Source organism: Trachinotus anak, unplaced genomic scaffold (genome assembly GCF_046630095.1).
Source record: "Trachinotus anak isolate AG129_WGS33_773 ecotype Australia unplaced genomic scaffold, CSIRO_AGI_Tana_v1 ptg000011l, whole genome shotgun sequence".
In the NCBI taxonomy this organism is placed as follows: Eukaryota; Metazoa; Chordata; class Actinopteri; order Carangiformes; family Carangidae; genus Trachinotus; species Trachinotus anak.
In genome coordinates this window covers 912,754-927,067 of record NW_027273862.1, presented here as the reverse complement: position 1 = coordinate 927,067, position 14,314 = coordinate 912,754, and the positions used below count along the sequence as shown (strand labels likewise).

Below are 14,314 nucleotides of genomic sequence, written 5' to 3'. Positions count from 1 at the left end.
GTTTGTTTTCCGTTTTGATGATGAAATCCCATAACAAGAGCAAAGTAGTAACATTAACCCAATCCACAATGTTTTCTAAACCTGAGCAAAGGTATTTTAGCCCAAACCACCATCCATCCTTGAACCTAACTAAATCTTAACTATAGCCAGAGGTGCAGTGGTGTGTAGACACAGGTATATACCCACCTCTGGGCAGGGGATTTAGTGTACACCTCCTGAAAAACAGATAGCTGTTGAACAATGGTGCATGTCTTTCAGACTACAGGCTCTTGTGTTAGTCTTTCATCTGTGGTGTAAACTGTGAACAGGAGACTTTTGTTCTGACTTTAATCTTTGGGGCAGTGCCTCCACACTGGGCAGCATGAGTTCAGTGAAATCTGTATGATCTTTAAGCTGAAGTGTCGGTGTTTGCTCTTATGTGTTATTAAAAACAGACAGGTGACTACACTGAAAACACAGCCCGCAAAGTACAATCTCAGTGCATCGGGGGTGGGTGGGGGGGTTTATTGCATGAACATGGTGATAAAACAACCACAGCTTCTTCAGTTTGGTGAGGACCTGCCTGGAGTAAGAAACCAGACTGTGAGACTTCATAAGGATGGAAGACAGGAGCATCTATAGACTGCTGAAAGTAAATGAATAAATAATACACCAAAACACAGTTGCACACATGGTTAGGAAGCGTAACAAGAGCTGTACTACCAGAAGGCGCAGCGGGCGTCCTTACGCACAATTCACTTTGCACTGAAACAATCAGGTAGTGCTTCTGACTGATCAGTGACTGATCAGACTGTGTGAAGGACACTGCAGTCAACCTCTACGGACAACGTTCAAGGAGGAAACCATTGTTCACAAAACTACACAAAACTGCAAATTTAACCTTCACCAAAGAATATGAAAAGAAGCCTCATGAATAATTTGCAGCGCGTTCTTTGCATCAGATGGGATCCACCATGTTTCGTGTGGATCAGGCCACAGTGACTGCATCGTGCCACCTTGTGAAACATGGAGGTTGGAGTTTACTGAAGTGGGGCTGCATTAGTGCAAAATATGTAGGGGAGATGATACTTATAGATAGCACAATGAAAGCAAGTTTGTTTGCCCAAATACTGAATGAAAAGACGGCTCCCAGTCTCAAGAAGCTTGACAGGAGTTTTCCAACATGTGTAAGCAGAATTTCACTGTTGTAGTTGACTGATTTGGAGCTAGTTTTAACTATTTTATACTGTTGGGCAGTGTAATGTGAAGCAGTGTTTCATTTCATCACCTCATTTCTTTTGTACGTAAAATGTCAATATGTGAAGAAAATAGTAATTAAAGGTGTAAAATAAATATCGGAGTGTAGAAAGTACAGGAAGAGTGAGTGTCATGGAGCAGTATGAGGTTGTTGTTTTAAGGGAAATGTCCTGCACGTTGAGGTGTGTTATGCTACAACAACAAAATAGTGAGGAAATAGAAGGAAGTTGAATGATTTTCTGGATGATAACTTGTTCTTGTGATTCATATTGAGAACGTCTTCTTCAGGTGTAATTCTACTATTGCCCATAAGATGGTGCTCATCACCCTGGTGTCAAATCCTGAAGCAGCATCACACCGTTAACCACATGTGCATCAGGAAAATGGGAACAGTTTCTGGCAGGATTAGATATTAATGCCTTCTTCACAACTGAGTGTGATTGTAGGAATATATTTCTGAAAATAAGTCAGGTTGTTGCTTTGGTCAAATGTGTCATATGTCAACCACTGGAGAAAATATTACAGCTTACAGAAGCTGTAATATACTTGCCTGTGTACTTTCAGTCCCTAGTTTGGGTTAAACTCTGAAAACACTGGGTTCTACATTTTCCGTGATGCATCCAATAGTATTTTTTGCTAGAACCTAAAAAAACTCCACATCTCCACTTTGTAATGCAGGTTTTCTGTAATTAATGTAGTCTCCAAGCCCAAACTCCTGCAGAGCAACAAAGAGCATTATACCAGTTTTCACAAGCTGTGTAGTGGCCTACTTTTAAATGATTTTAAAAGTAATAAAATAAAAAAATCTTTTATCCTTTTCTCTTGAACTGCATTTGTTGCTTTCTGGCCTCCTACTTTTAACACTAATGTTAATGCTTTATCAATATAAACACCTTTGAATGCCTTTAAAAGTACTGTATAAATAAAATCAGAACAAAAAAAACAGATACTGAACCAAAGTGAGAGCGGCACAAACACAAAATGTATTTTTTTCTTTGCCTTGCCTTTTTTTTTTTTTAGGCATAAGAAGGGAATATAAGCACTGTATTTGTACCTTCGTATGAGACCAGGCTTCAGCTGGTGTGAGTCCTCAGGTCTCTGAAGAGCAGAGTTGGGACAGTTACTCTCAAAATGTAGTTCAGTACAGATTACAGAGGGCATGTCCCTCACTGTAGTCTGTAACGTATTCTGTAAGATTGCTCAAAGTGAGAAATACTTTGGATTACTTCAACATTATCTTGTGTTCTGATTGCATGTAACACTGTGAATAAATGTGGAATTCTCACAATACTGCTGCCTGAAGTCGACTGAAACCAGAAGTTGCTGTGATGGCAATGTTTTGTCTACAAATCGGATGAAGACCAGCTTTTCCTTGACTTTCTATTTTCCACTGCATCATGTTAGAGTGAAAATCAGTAATCCAGATGAAAATAAAATGATGTGAATTTAGATTTCCATACAACATTTTATTATCACTTTGTTGCCTTGCAACTAATCATCTATGAATAAAAATAGCAGCAGAAAAAAGTTTTCACCTTCTCTGTTTTCCCACAGCATTAAACAGGGGGAAAAGAATTGAATAACAAAAACAGAAATCTGCAACGCTGCACAGACCAAGGAAGCTAGCTCGCATACCAAAAGGCTGAGGTTCTCAAACAGTTGTTGTAAAGTTCCAAGACATTTAGTACTGGATAGAAATAACTGGCAAAAATGTAGGAGCCTACACATTATCCATGTTGTAAATTGACTGGTCTTGATTCTGTGGTTTGTTTGTTAGCTACACATGCTTAGCAAGCTAGCTACTATGCCAACAATGCTAATCAGTCACCGTTCGGCTAGCCATTTGGCTAAGTGGGTAGCTCACATAGCGTTCATCTAAACTGCAACTGCTTTTAATTTTCAGAGTGAATGATGCAGACTTAAAAAAGTAATCCTGTTATGTATTAATTTTAAGAATATAGCTGTTTTCTGATCACCACCTTGTTAAATTTTACCAGTATGTATCTGGCCCATACATGTGCCACATGCTTGTTTTCTTCTAGCCTGAAACTGGCCCATATACATCAGATGCATCTTCAACTTCTGGACCAACTCTGGCACACACAGGGAAATTCTTCTAGCTGTCAGCCAATACCAGAAAATAACAGCTGGAATTTGCCCAGATGTGGAAGTATATGGGCCAGACTTGGGCTGAGGACCTGGCCATACAGAGTGTTGGTCCAGTTTAATTTTGGTACAGTTATTCATATTTTGCGTTCTCAATAAGTACCTCTATTGCATGTATATACTCCCCAGCACTGCTTAATAGCAAGCAAACATTTGACTTTAAAATGAGGCAAAAAATGAAATTAATATAAGACATATTTCATCATGTGTTGATGTGAATGAACTGTCGTTTCTCAAATCTATAAATCACTATAATCACGAAACAAACAGACAAACAAACCTAACATTATCTCTAACATGAAGCTCTCAGACACAGCATGAGGCCTGAATCCCCATGTGAGCTGACCAGCCTGGCAGTGTGGTGTTTATGAAGCTCAAAGCAGATCACATGGTTGTAACAGTCGTAAATCCTAGAGAGTCTCTACCCTGGAGTACTGTAGTGTGTGTGAGAGAGTCAGTCAGCCTCCAACAGCAACTGAATGAGTTCTGTTTGCATGAGCATTAAAAACACACACCTAAAAGACACATACACTATACACACACATCTACAGCCAAATGTGCATAACACCCATGCACAACTTTCTCATTCCCAAATAAATTAGAGATAATATGCACACAGGATTGGCTCACAAGGGATGTAATTACACTACAAAGGAAAGGCACAGTTGCCTGTCTGCATCAGGTACACAAAAAATATGCTGTTGTTTTATGCTGAGCAGCATAGGGATGCTGAGCAGCATAAAACAACATAAACAACATAAAATGGGACATTAATAAACACATTAAAAATTGTCTCCTAACAACAGAACCTAACATAACACCAGCAAATGAAAATATTAAAACTGTAATAAAAACCACTGTAGTGATTGTTATTGTATTTTGTTCCTCATCACTTCCAGTAAATTGAAATAGCTTTAAGAGGGGATCTCTTTTTGGCAAATATGGACAGAAGAAATAATTACAGTGAACAAAAAAATCTTTCAGTGTACAGATGGGCATGAGCACTCTATTAAATAAACCTGAGGAGATGTTAAAGTATCATTTAACTACAGCTGTTAAAAGTGAAGTTAAGAGGACAGTATAAGAAATAACCAGATCTGAAAGCGTCATCTCTCAAGTTAAAGCAAACAGCAGCATTTCTATCACTATCTATCACTGCGTAATGTTTTTTTGGCAATTCAGTAGGATTTTATTCAAGTATTCGTTCAGGTATTAATTACTTTATAGGGCAGAGGTTCTCAAGGTCAGGTCCAAGGACCCCAAGGTGTCCTTGAGGGGGTTCCTGGGAATCCCCAGTAAAAAAGGGAATCGTTAATTTTCACTGTAATTTCATCCATAAGTAATACAATGATGACTGTCACAGCTGTGTCCCATTTCAGGGGCCACATGCTTGGGAGGGTGCAGTCTACGAAGGTGTGGTTCTTTTTAGCTGTAGCTGCTGAAAAACCTTTTTGCCATGTTCTCCGTCATGTCTGTTGTTGTTGTTGTAGGCATCTGGGATCCTGCCTCTTTCCCCTCATCCTGTGTCCTGTGTTCTCATTGGCTGTAGCTTGTCAGCAACCAGATATTTAGCATGCTAGATATTTGGTCTGTAATGTGAAGAAATGATATCACAATGAAAAGCCTCAAATGTACAACTCAGAACACAGACAAGGATTTCCTAAAACAAAGTCACTTAGCAAAGGGTCTATACAAAGGAGAGCAAAACACACAAGGCAGACTGGTCCAAAAGACTGAAACTGAGCAAGTCATACACGACAGGCTAAACACTAGGAAATAAGGCAGGAACTCTGGTCACAAAGGAACGAAGATGAACTGGCACAATGGGATGGGGAAAACGCAGACTAAATACACCAAAAGAGGCAATGAGACACAGGTGGAGCCCATTAGGGTGGGTCAGACAATCATAGTGGCAGGAAACACATGAGGGCAGGAAGTGAAATGAAACAAGCGGGACAGCTAGTGAAGTCAAAATAAAGAGAAGACGTGGTAAAAAAAACTGAAAACATGACCCGAGAAACAGCTAGACCTGATGGGTAATCCACTGAAAGTCTTCAGCAATGAGAAAAGTGAGCTAGAGAGAGAAGTGAAAACCCTGGCTCCTTTCTGACCCGCACACACCTGCATGAAGTGAGTGGTGAATGTTGGATTATTTGTTCCAATATAACTTCAATGTGCAGGGGAACATGGTTTCTGAAGCTTTTCAATCAACTGCCAGTCACTCCTGAAGAAGCATCTGAGTTTCCAACAAATTTTGGAGGCTGGCTGCAGGAATTAATCAATCACAAGCGCATTAGAGAGGTCCAACACTAATGGTGGCTGACAAGGCCTAGCTCCAGGCTCCAGGTCGGTTGTCCAGTTCCTCCCAAAGGATAACCATTTCTTTTTGGACCAGGCTTTCTGCACGGGGCATTGGTATTGGTCTTAAAAATCAGTGTATTCTGCACCATAAAAATTTCCCTTCATTGGAACTAAGGCGGGACAAGGACCCCATTCTACCACCAGACCATTCAAAATCAAGGCCCTGGAAGTCCTGGGTAGATGGTTTGGTTCAGCTATCACCATGAATTCTAATTATTTATGCTTAGTTGCGGGACAGACCTAAAAAAAACCCCAATGTATCAAAATGTAGAGATCTGATTGGTAAGTCGTCAAAATGCTCAAAACTGAAATTTGAACAACTCCAGTTATAACTGCACAAAGTCTGTCTGGTGATGAACATTGTGGTGCAACCAATACCAACAATCTTGGGGGACTTTTATCTGGGGGTTGATTGTAAGGTAGTTGGGTCCTCCATTAATCTGTGCTCCTTATTTTTGTTATTGTTTTATTCTTTTTGTTCTAGTTTATACACCACATCTTTCAGTAATTTTCACTACTGTCATCCTGAGACAATGTATGAAGATTTTCATGTTAGTTGTGAGGACACTCATTGACATAATTAATTCCCAAACCCTTTGCTGTAACCGTATTCTAAGCACAACCTTTAAGTCTTCAAACAGCTTTTTGAAATAGTGAGGACCAGGAAATATGTCCTCACGATGAATGTCCTCACAATGATGGTTTCAACCATAGAACTTGTCTACACAACCGTAACCATCACAACTAAATGCCTAACCTTAACCCTAACACCAAGTCCTAGAGGAGCTATTTGTAAGTTTTACTATTGCTACATAGCCAACGTTAGCATTAGCACCCGTTTACTTCCCAATCTAGAACAAATGTTGTGAGTTTAGCATCAAACTTCATAACTTTATCCACCAAGAGCTGTCTCCAGAGGTGGAAAGCGATCCTTTCATTTTGCTTATATTTCTATCATGTCTTTTCTTCTACTAAAGTTAGCATGCTAACCAGCTAGCTCCAGTCCAGCCAGACTACCTTGGCACTTTCCGATACCGAGTCATTGTAGAGTCAAGTGTATCCTGAAGAAATAGCTTCTATTATAACCTGTTGTTTTGCGAACGCAACAATGGTTGAAGCTCTTTGCAAGACTGGCAAATAAAAAGCTGTTCATGCTAACATTAGCTATATAGCAATATATAATCTTAAAACTAGCCCCTTTAACCCTCAAACAGCCCTTTGAAGCTGCGTCAGACAGTGAGGACTGCCAAAATGTCCTCACTCTGTTGGGAAAATACTTTTTTTGCTCCACACTATGTAGCACTTAAAAATAGGCCATACACACACACACATGCAGACACACATGCTGTCACATGTAATTTTTGGGGACATTGCATAGACTTGCATTAATGTCAGGCAGACTTACCCTAACCAAAACCACTACTTGTGTAACCCTAACCATTACTTTAACCTAAACCACTCACCCAAATATTAGCTTTTTTTTCTAGCTCGGCTTTAGCTGTGCAAAGTCTTTAGCCTGAAATTTGTCCCAAAATGGTCTATGACAGGGGCACACACACACACACACACACACACACACACACACACACACACACACACACACACAGTTAAAAGCCAGTTCTCTGCACTTTTTTTTCTCCACTCGAAACCACGTGTAGGGTTTCAACCCCCGACAGTGACAGACCGCTTCGCTGACCAATGAGGAGACAGGGATATCTCGGTCAGGGTTTAACGGAGCCAATCTGACACCAGTACAGGCGGGTCCAGACGGCATAGGCGTGTCCTGCGCTACAAAGTCACTCCAGCTTTAATTACTGCAACTTCTCCAACTTTAGGGAAAATTGCGCAGTCCGCACTGTGCTATACGCTCCTGTCCCCACACAAATAGCCACATACCTCCTCATTTATTCTGCCTTGCTTTGCTGTATCATGCATAACAGCCATGCCACCCATCTGCTCGTCTCTCTTCTTTGCATCGGGTTGACTGGTAAGTACTGACTTCTAACGCTTTAGGCATGGCTCTATGTTGTGTCTGTGTCTCTTAGATATCGGCCAGGTCAACTGTGGCGAGCAGTTTTCTCAGTTAAACAGCTGAATGTCTTACTAAAGATCAGTTGTAGGAAGTAGACGGTGTTTGCTCCTGTATGGTTGTTAGATTCCCCCCGACAGCGACTATAAAGAGAAATCGGTGCAGTAATGACTCGCACACTGTTTCTAATATTCACGGGCTGCAGATGTTTGCAACCCACTGGTTGAGCTGTGAAGTTGAACGTGGCTGCAGGAGTCACGGAGCGTTAGCGGCAGACAGTCCAGTCAGTTCACCGAGGCAGGACAGGAGGCTATTTTTGCCACCATCGTGGCCTCTGTTTGATGGAAACTGTCCCTCCCCACAGCCCAGTCTGAGCTGGAGACAGATGAAGTGGTTCCCAGGCTGCTGTCCGGGCAGGAGGCGCACCTGTCCACTGACCACACTGTCCGCACTCTCCGGCGCCGCGGTCAGCGCTCCCTGGACGGCTCAAGGGGAGGACACTCTGACCCGGATAACATCATTCTGACACTGCCTGCTTTTGGCCGGGACCTGTATTTAAATCTGACGTGGGATAGTACGTTTCTCTCGGGGGACTTCGAGGTGGAGGAGAGGCGCAGGGACCAGAGCGCAGCGGTCAGACGCTTGTCCGTGGACCAGCTCTGCTTTTACTCTGGCTCCATCATCAACCACACGGACTCTCTGGCATCAATGAGCACCTGTGGCGGTCTGGTAAATCCATCTTCATTTTTTGGACTGTTGATAGGTTTCATGTCATTGTACTCAAGCGAGCGTGTGACTTTCCCATTTCATGCACTGAGCAGGCAGGTTGGGTTACAGCAGCTTGGTCTGCAGAGACTCTCCATGCAGCATGAGTTTTAGCCCCTGTCTCATCAGTCATCAGTTAATCTCTTAAATCCCACTGACCTGCCAGTGGGTCAGTCAGTTCAAAATCACACTGTGCAGCGAAACACTGTTCAGACCCACAGAACATTACTTTAAATGTCTCCAGAAATCACTCTGGCTACAATGTGTTAAAACTGATGCACAGGACATGTAGAGTATTTCTGTTTGCCAGAACATAGCAGCATTTTAGAATCTTAAAGCTGCTTTAAAAGGAAACAAAGGAGGAAAACTGTGACTTAAGGGTTCGAAAAAACATTTTTAGTTCTCTACTGCATTTCACAGTCTAAACAGTGGAAAGACTGTCAGAGGTGGTTGTAAGCTCTGGAAAAAAGCTTGTAAATGGACTGAGTTAAGATTTTCTTTTCTATGTCCAAAATAAAGAATTAACTATTATGCTTGATGCATTTTAAAGGGTTCTAGAAAAGTATTTTGTTCAGATCTTTGAAGATCATGAAACCGTTCAAGAAAATGTGAGTTTCCCCAATTGTGAGAGGTTCCACATTAGCTGAGGCATTTGATAATGCTCTTATGTAAAGTAAGTGTGGAGGTAGGGGTTCAGGCTCAGTCCTGGACTGCTCTGCAGAAACAGGACTGAAGCCAGCTCTGCTCCTTTATTTCCTCTATATATCCTCAGTGACAGTTTAAGCATTCAGCTAACCTACAATGAATGACAAGATTATTGTCCTGCTGTGTACAGACAGTGTGAGTCACATGGTGGGTTTATATGGAAAAAAAAAAAAACACTGGCAGCTGAAGCAGTTGAACCTGCATCCTCTTACAGTCCAGACTAGGACCTGTCAGGGTGGGGGACCGAGGGGCATTCAGTGTGTCCTTAGTGAAATTAGCTCTGTCCCATTTTCAAGCTATATACTAATTCAAAATATATGAACTATATCTTATGTAGTACAGGATGTTTACAGTGCATTATTGTGTAGTAATGTGCTGTTAGCACCTATTGGAAAATGATGCAAAACACAGTGTCAACTAGTCTTCAGCGCTGGAGAACTGATGCCAGTGTCAAACCCAAAAGCTCAGTGAAAAAGACGGCAGCATGTTTTATAGGACTCTGCTTTCTTCCCATGAGGTCCCATGAGTCATCACGCCACTGTCAACAACTCTTTCCCAGCTGTGAGTAACGTCACCATTTCTCTTGTGCATTGCATTGTGGGACAACATGTTGGCATTTCTAAAGAATACTTAAAGTTTATTACAACTTGGGTCTTATTTTTAAAGTTTTGTCAATAATAACAACAATACTTTACTTACCAGCAGAGCCCAAATGACGCATCACAGCACATATATTTGGCCAATGTGATGTGTCAGGATCAGTGTGTATGTTTGGTGTAACAAAACAAGAAAAAGTAGACACATATCAGATATGTTTGAGGTCATTAACAAAAAGTGTCTCCATTACATAATTTGTCCACCAGAGAGCACTGACAAGTTTGTTTTTTACACAGTAAAATGTCCTCACTATATTTCTGCATCACTATCAACTATCAGACTTAAGAGGCTGTCAAATAAAATATCAGCATCGGCATCAAAAATCCAGCATCGCTACAAAGAAGTCTGATTGGTCAAAGAACATGAGCTGTCAGCTGATCAGACAGGTTGGAGAGAAACCAACGGGTCAGACAAAGTTCTTTAAAAACAAACTCAAAGGTAATCGGTGAAATCATGAGCCAAACTGCTGGCTGTAAACATCCATCACATTTTAAAGGCTTCACACAACCTGTCGAGTACAGTGTTATTATAACTGACGAAATGATGGTCAGCAGCCAACTATGACCCATGTTGTAATAAAGAAGCATTACAATTTGAAGATATTTATTAATGAATGCCATCATTTTTCCAGTGACCAATATATTACAGACTCTAACCCTGAATGGTCAGAGTTCGGTGGAATTCATGGACAATTTCATTTCATTCGATTTATTTTTTTAAGTTAGGATTTAGCAACATTTGTGTACACTGTAGACAGATGTAGAACAAAGTATTAAATCAACAGATGAAGATTTTCCTGGGATTCAGGGTGAAACATGAAGGCTCCATGACGGGCTCCGGACGTTATCAGCCACACTGTGTTTGTCAGATGTTGGTTTCGGAGCTCGCTCCTTGCTGGAGCAGTCAGAAAAAGCTGGTAGCCACTTTGCCACGTGCACATGCTTACTGTGTGTTTGATCTTAAGTCTGACTAGGAGTGTGATCAAGCTGTCTGTATTTGTCCAGACTTCACACGTACACACACACACACACACACACACACACACACACACACACACACACACACTAGTGTGTCAGGGAAGTACACAGTGAGTAGCTCAGATGCCTTTAAACTCAGAGTAAAGTTGTCATTGGCTGCCAGCCGCAGCAGACGTTTGACCTTTTTATTGCCATTTTGCTGATTTTCATCCCTCCTTTGCAGACAGCTGCTGGATGTTTTGTTGAAAAGAAAACATTTTTGAATGTGATGTTCGTTCATTGGAGCTAACTAGGTCAGCCTCAGTGAGTCCTTAAGTGGGAAAAGAAGGTCTCTCCCATACGCAAATGCACCTCACCACAAATGTATTATGGCCTGCCTGTGTGAAACTTATCTCCATATGGTCCAGGTTATATGTAACTCTATCCAGTCACAGCCGCTGTCCTTACCCCTGCACGTCAGTCAGCCAGACAGGCTCGACGCACACCAGGCCTGTCACTTTGTCAGAAAATCAAGGTCGAAGGAATCTGAACTGGCACCTAATTCATTCAAACTAATTCAAACACAATCCATATTCTTTACCCCCCCGCCCCCCTGCCTATAAATCTCGCTATCTTACTGGTGATGGCCTTTATTATAAGCCTCTGGCAAGCATCCTGAGAATAAATGTGCTGAAGGGTATTGGCAGTCCGATGAAATTGTACAGTTGATGTTGCTTCTCATGTTTCTGTACTTCTGTTGCTGCACTGAAGTGGTAAACTAGCCTCAGGTTTATTATTGTTGTAAAGTAAGGCAGTGCCTTTGCTAGTGATTTTGCCATCTATGGTGAAGAATCCAAAAATGCCTCCAAACACTGCATCTCAGATGCTTTGGGGTCTTCAAATCCTCCTCCATTTTTATTAATCAGCTCAGTTTACTGACAGGTTAATAGGGCATGTGATAGGTCAGGCTACTTCAAGTCTGTACATTTTGAATTCAATATAGTTGAATACAGTTTGAATATATATATATATTGACTGGATATATATATATATATATATATATATTATAATTATAATTTTTTTTACATGAGAATGTAAAAGGTGCCTAGCACAGTCCAAGCACACTGGCACACACACACATACACACACTGTCCATTTGTCATGATTGCTCAGTGGCACTGGTAGCCAGTTTTATTGGAGTTGTTAAATCAGCAGCATGTGTTTGGCTGAGGCTCAAGCCAAGCAAAGCCTGCTGATACCTTGTCCTTGTGTGGATGAAGTGTTCTCATATTTGTATCAGTGGAGTGGAGTAGGGGCAGTGGACACATTGGGTTGTATTAGAGCCTCCAACAGTGCATGTGTTAAGGCAGCAGAGTAAACAGAAGAAGGAGAGGCACTGATGCTTCAGTCATCATATAGGTAATATACAGATGTATATACATATGTGTAGAAAGTTATCAATATCCTTCCACTTAAAAATGAAAAATACAGTTTTTGCTGAAATAAGTTGAAACTGACAAAAGTAATTGGCATCATCGTATTTAATAAAACAGACATGTTGCTTTGGATATTCAGTGTAACGCATTTAAATAATGCAACAGATGAAAATGGCATCGACAAAACTGTCAGGACCCTTAACCTAATATTTTGTAGCACATTCTTTTATGGCAAATCACTGTCAACCACTAATGAGACGTCTACATTTCTCTGCTGGTAGTTTGATCTTCCCCAGCAAACTGCTCCAGTTCTCTCAGGTTCGGTGGATACTTTCTCCCAACTGTGAGTTTCAGCTCTTTCCATTGATGTTCAGTTGGATTAAGATCAGGACCCATAACAGGCCACTTCAGAAAGGTCCAGTGTTTTCTTCTCATTCATTCTTGGCTGCTTTTAGATGTATGTTTTGGGTCATTAACCTGTTGGAGCAGCCATGACCTGCAGCTGAGATGGAGCTTTCTGACACTGGGAAACATGTTTCACTCTAGATCGCATCGGTAATCTTCTTTAACTGTGCCCTGCACAGATTCAAGGTTCCCTGTGCCAGATGTTTCACAGTGAGGATGGTGCTATTTTTTTCTTTGTGAACATAGAGCACATTTGAGTTACCAAAAAGTTCAAATTTTGTTTCATCTGTCCAACGGACAGTCTTCCTGAAGCTTTGTGACTTGTCAACTCACATTTTTCAGTCCAGTCAATTTTTTTTATGTTTCTCTTTCAAAGTGGGCTCTTCTTGGGTTGTCTTTCATAGAGGCCCCTTTCATTCAGAAAGTTGACACTGTTGTACCTTGATCCTGGAGGTCAGCTTCTGTCTGTTTTGAAAACTTCCTTGGTTCTTCTTTCAACATTCAAACTATACTGTTCAATCTGGGGCAGGGTTTCTTCCTGTGGCCTCATCCAGGGAGGTTGGCTACAGTCCCTTAAAATAATATAAGCAGGAGCATCAAGCTACTTGGAAATGGTCTTGGACCCTTTAACTTGACCATCTTCCTTATCTCCTCAGACAGCTCTCTTCTTTCTCTTGTCCTTGAGGACTGAGGACAATTCTCAATTTAAATAGGCTGTTAATAATTGAAGTGAACAATAGTCTGCTGGAAATATCACTACAGTCCGCTTGTTTATCACCACTTCTATGAGGTATGAACTCTGTGGTTAGAGAAGTATAGATAAATACAAATGCCTTGCACATCTGGATTTGGGCAGTTTATCCCATTCTTCCTGGCATATCCCTGTCAAGATTCATCAGAATTGGTGAGAGGTGCCATCTTCAGCTCTCTCCACAGATGTTCTATATGTCTGGGCTTTGGCTGGGCCACTTAAGGGCAGTCAGAGACTTGTCCTGAAGCCACTCCAGTGTTGTCTTTGCTGTTTGCTTCAGCTCATTGTTGTGCTGAAAGGTGAACTGTTGCCTCAGTCCCGGGTTGTGTGCACTTTGGAGCAGGTTTTCTTCAAGAACTTTGGCTGCATTCATCCATCCATCAATTCGGACCAGTCTCCCTGTCCCTGGCGATGACACTCACCGTGGAGCTGACACCACCATCTTCACTGTAGTGAAGATGAGCAGTGTCTGGTGTTTGCCAGACATAGTGCTTCTTCCCAAAGAGTTCTCATCAGTCCAGAGAACCATATTGCTGCTTTGGCTGTCAAATGCCTTTTACTCAAAGTTGCTTCCATCAGGTTTCCTCTGTCTGTATTTGTGGCAGCTGAGTTGAACCAGTCTGTTAGAAAAAGTGCTCCACTGCCTGTCCAGTAGGTGGTGGAGAGGATGTTCAAGATTATCCAAAACGGATAACAAATCGTTCAGTATTCTCCTGTCCACCACCACTTTAAACATGTCTGGTGTGCAGCCAATTACAGAGCTAGCCTTCTTGATCAGTTTATAAAGTCCTTTGGTGTCTACGAAGAGTCTGAGTTCCTCCATTTCACACTTACTGAGGCCTCTGTG

General features: G+C 41.5%; 1 protein-coding gene across 4 annotated transcripts in view; it reads left to right on the top strand.

Moving 5' to 3' along the window:
- The first annotated feature begins 7,387 nt into the window (after positions 1-7,387).
- adamts17 (ADAM metallopeptidase with thrombospondin type 1 motif, 17) overlaps positions 7,388-14,314 on the top strand; it is a 126,267-nt gene continuing 119,340 nt past the window's right edge. For 3 of the 4 annotated variants that reach the window (XM_071488160.1, XM_071488158.1, XM_071488157.1), the window contains exons 1-2: positions 7,388-7,750; positions 8,157-8,521. In XM_071488160.1, the coding sequence (XP_071344261.1) occupies positions 7,693-7,750; positions 8,157-8,521 (423 nt within the window). In that variant the 5' untranslated portion in view covers positions 7,388-7,692. The remainder of the gene's footprint in view (positions 7,751-8,156; positions 8,522-14,314) is intronic. The other variant, XM_071488159.1, reaches the window with a different exon arrangement.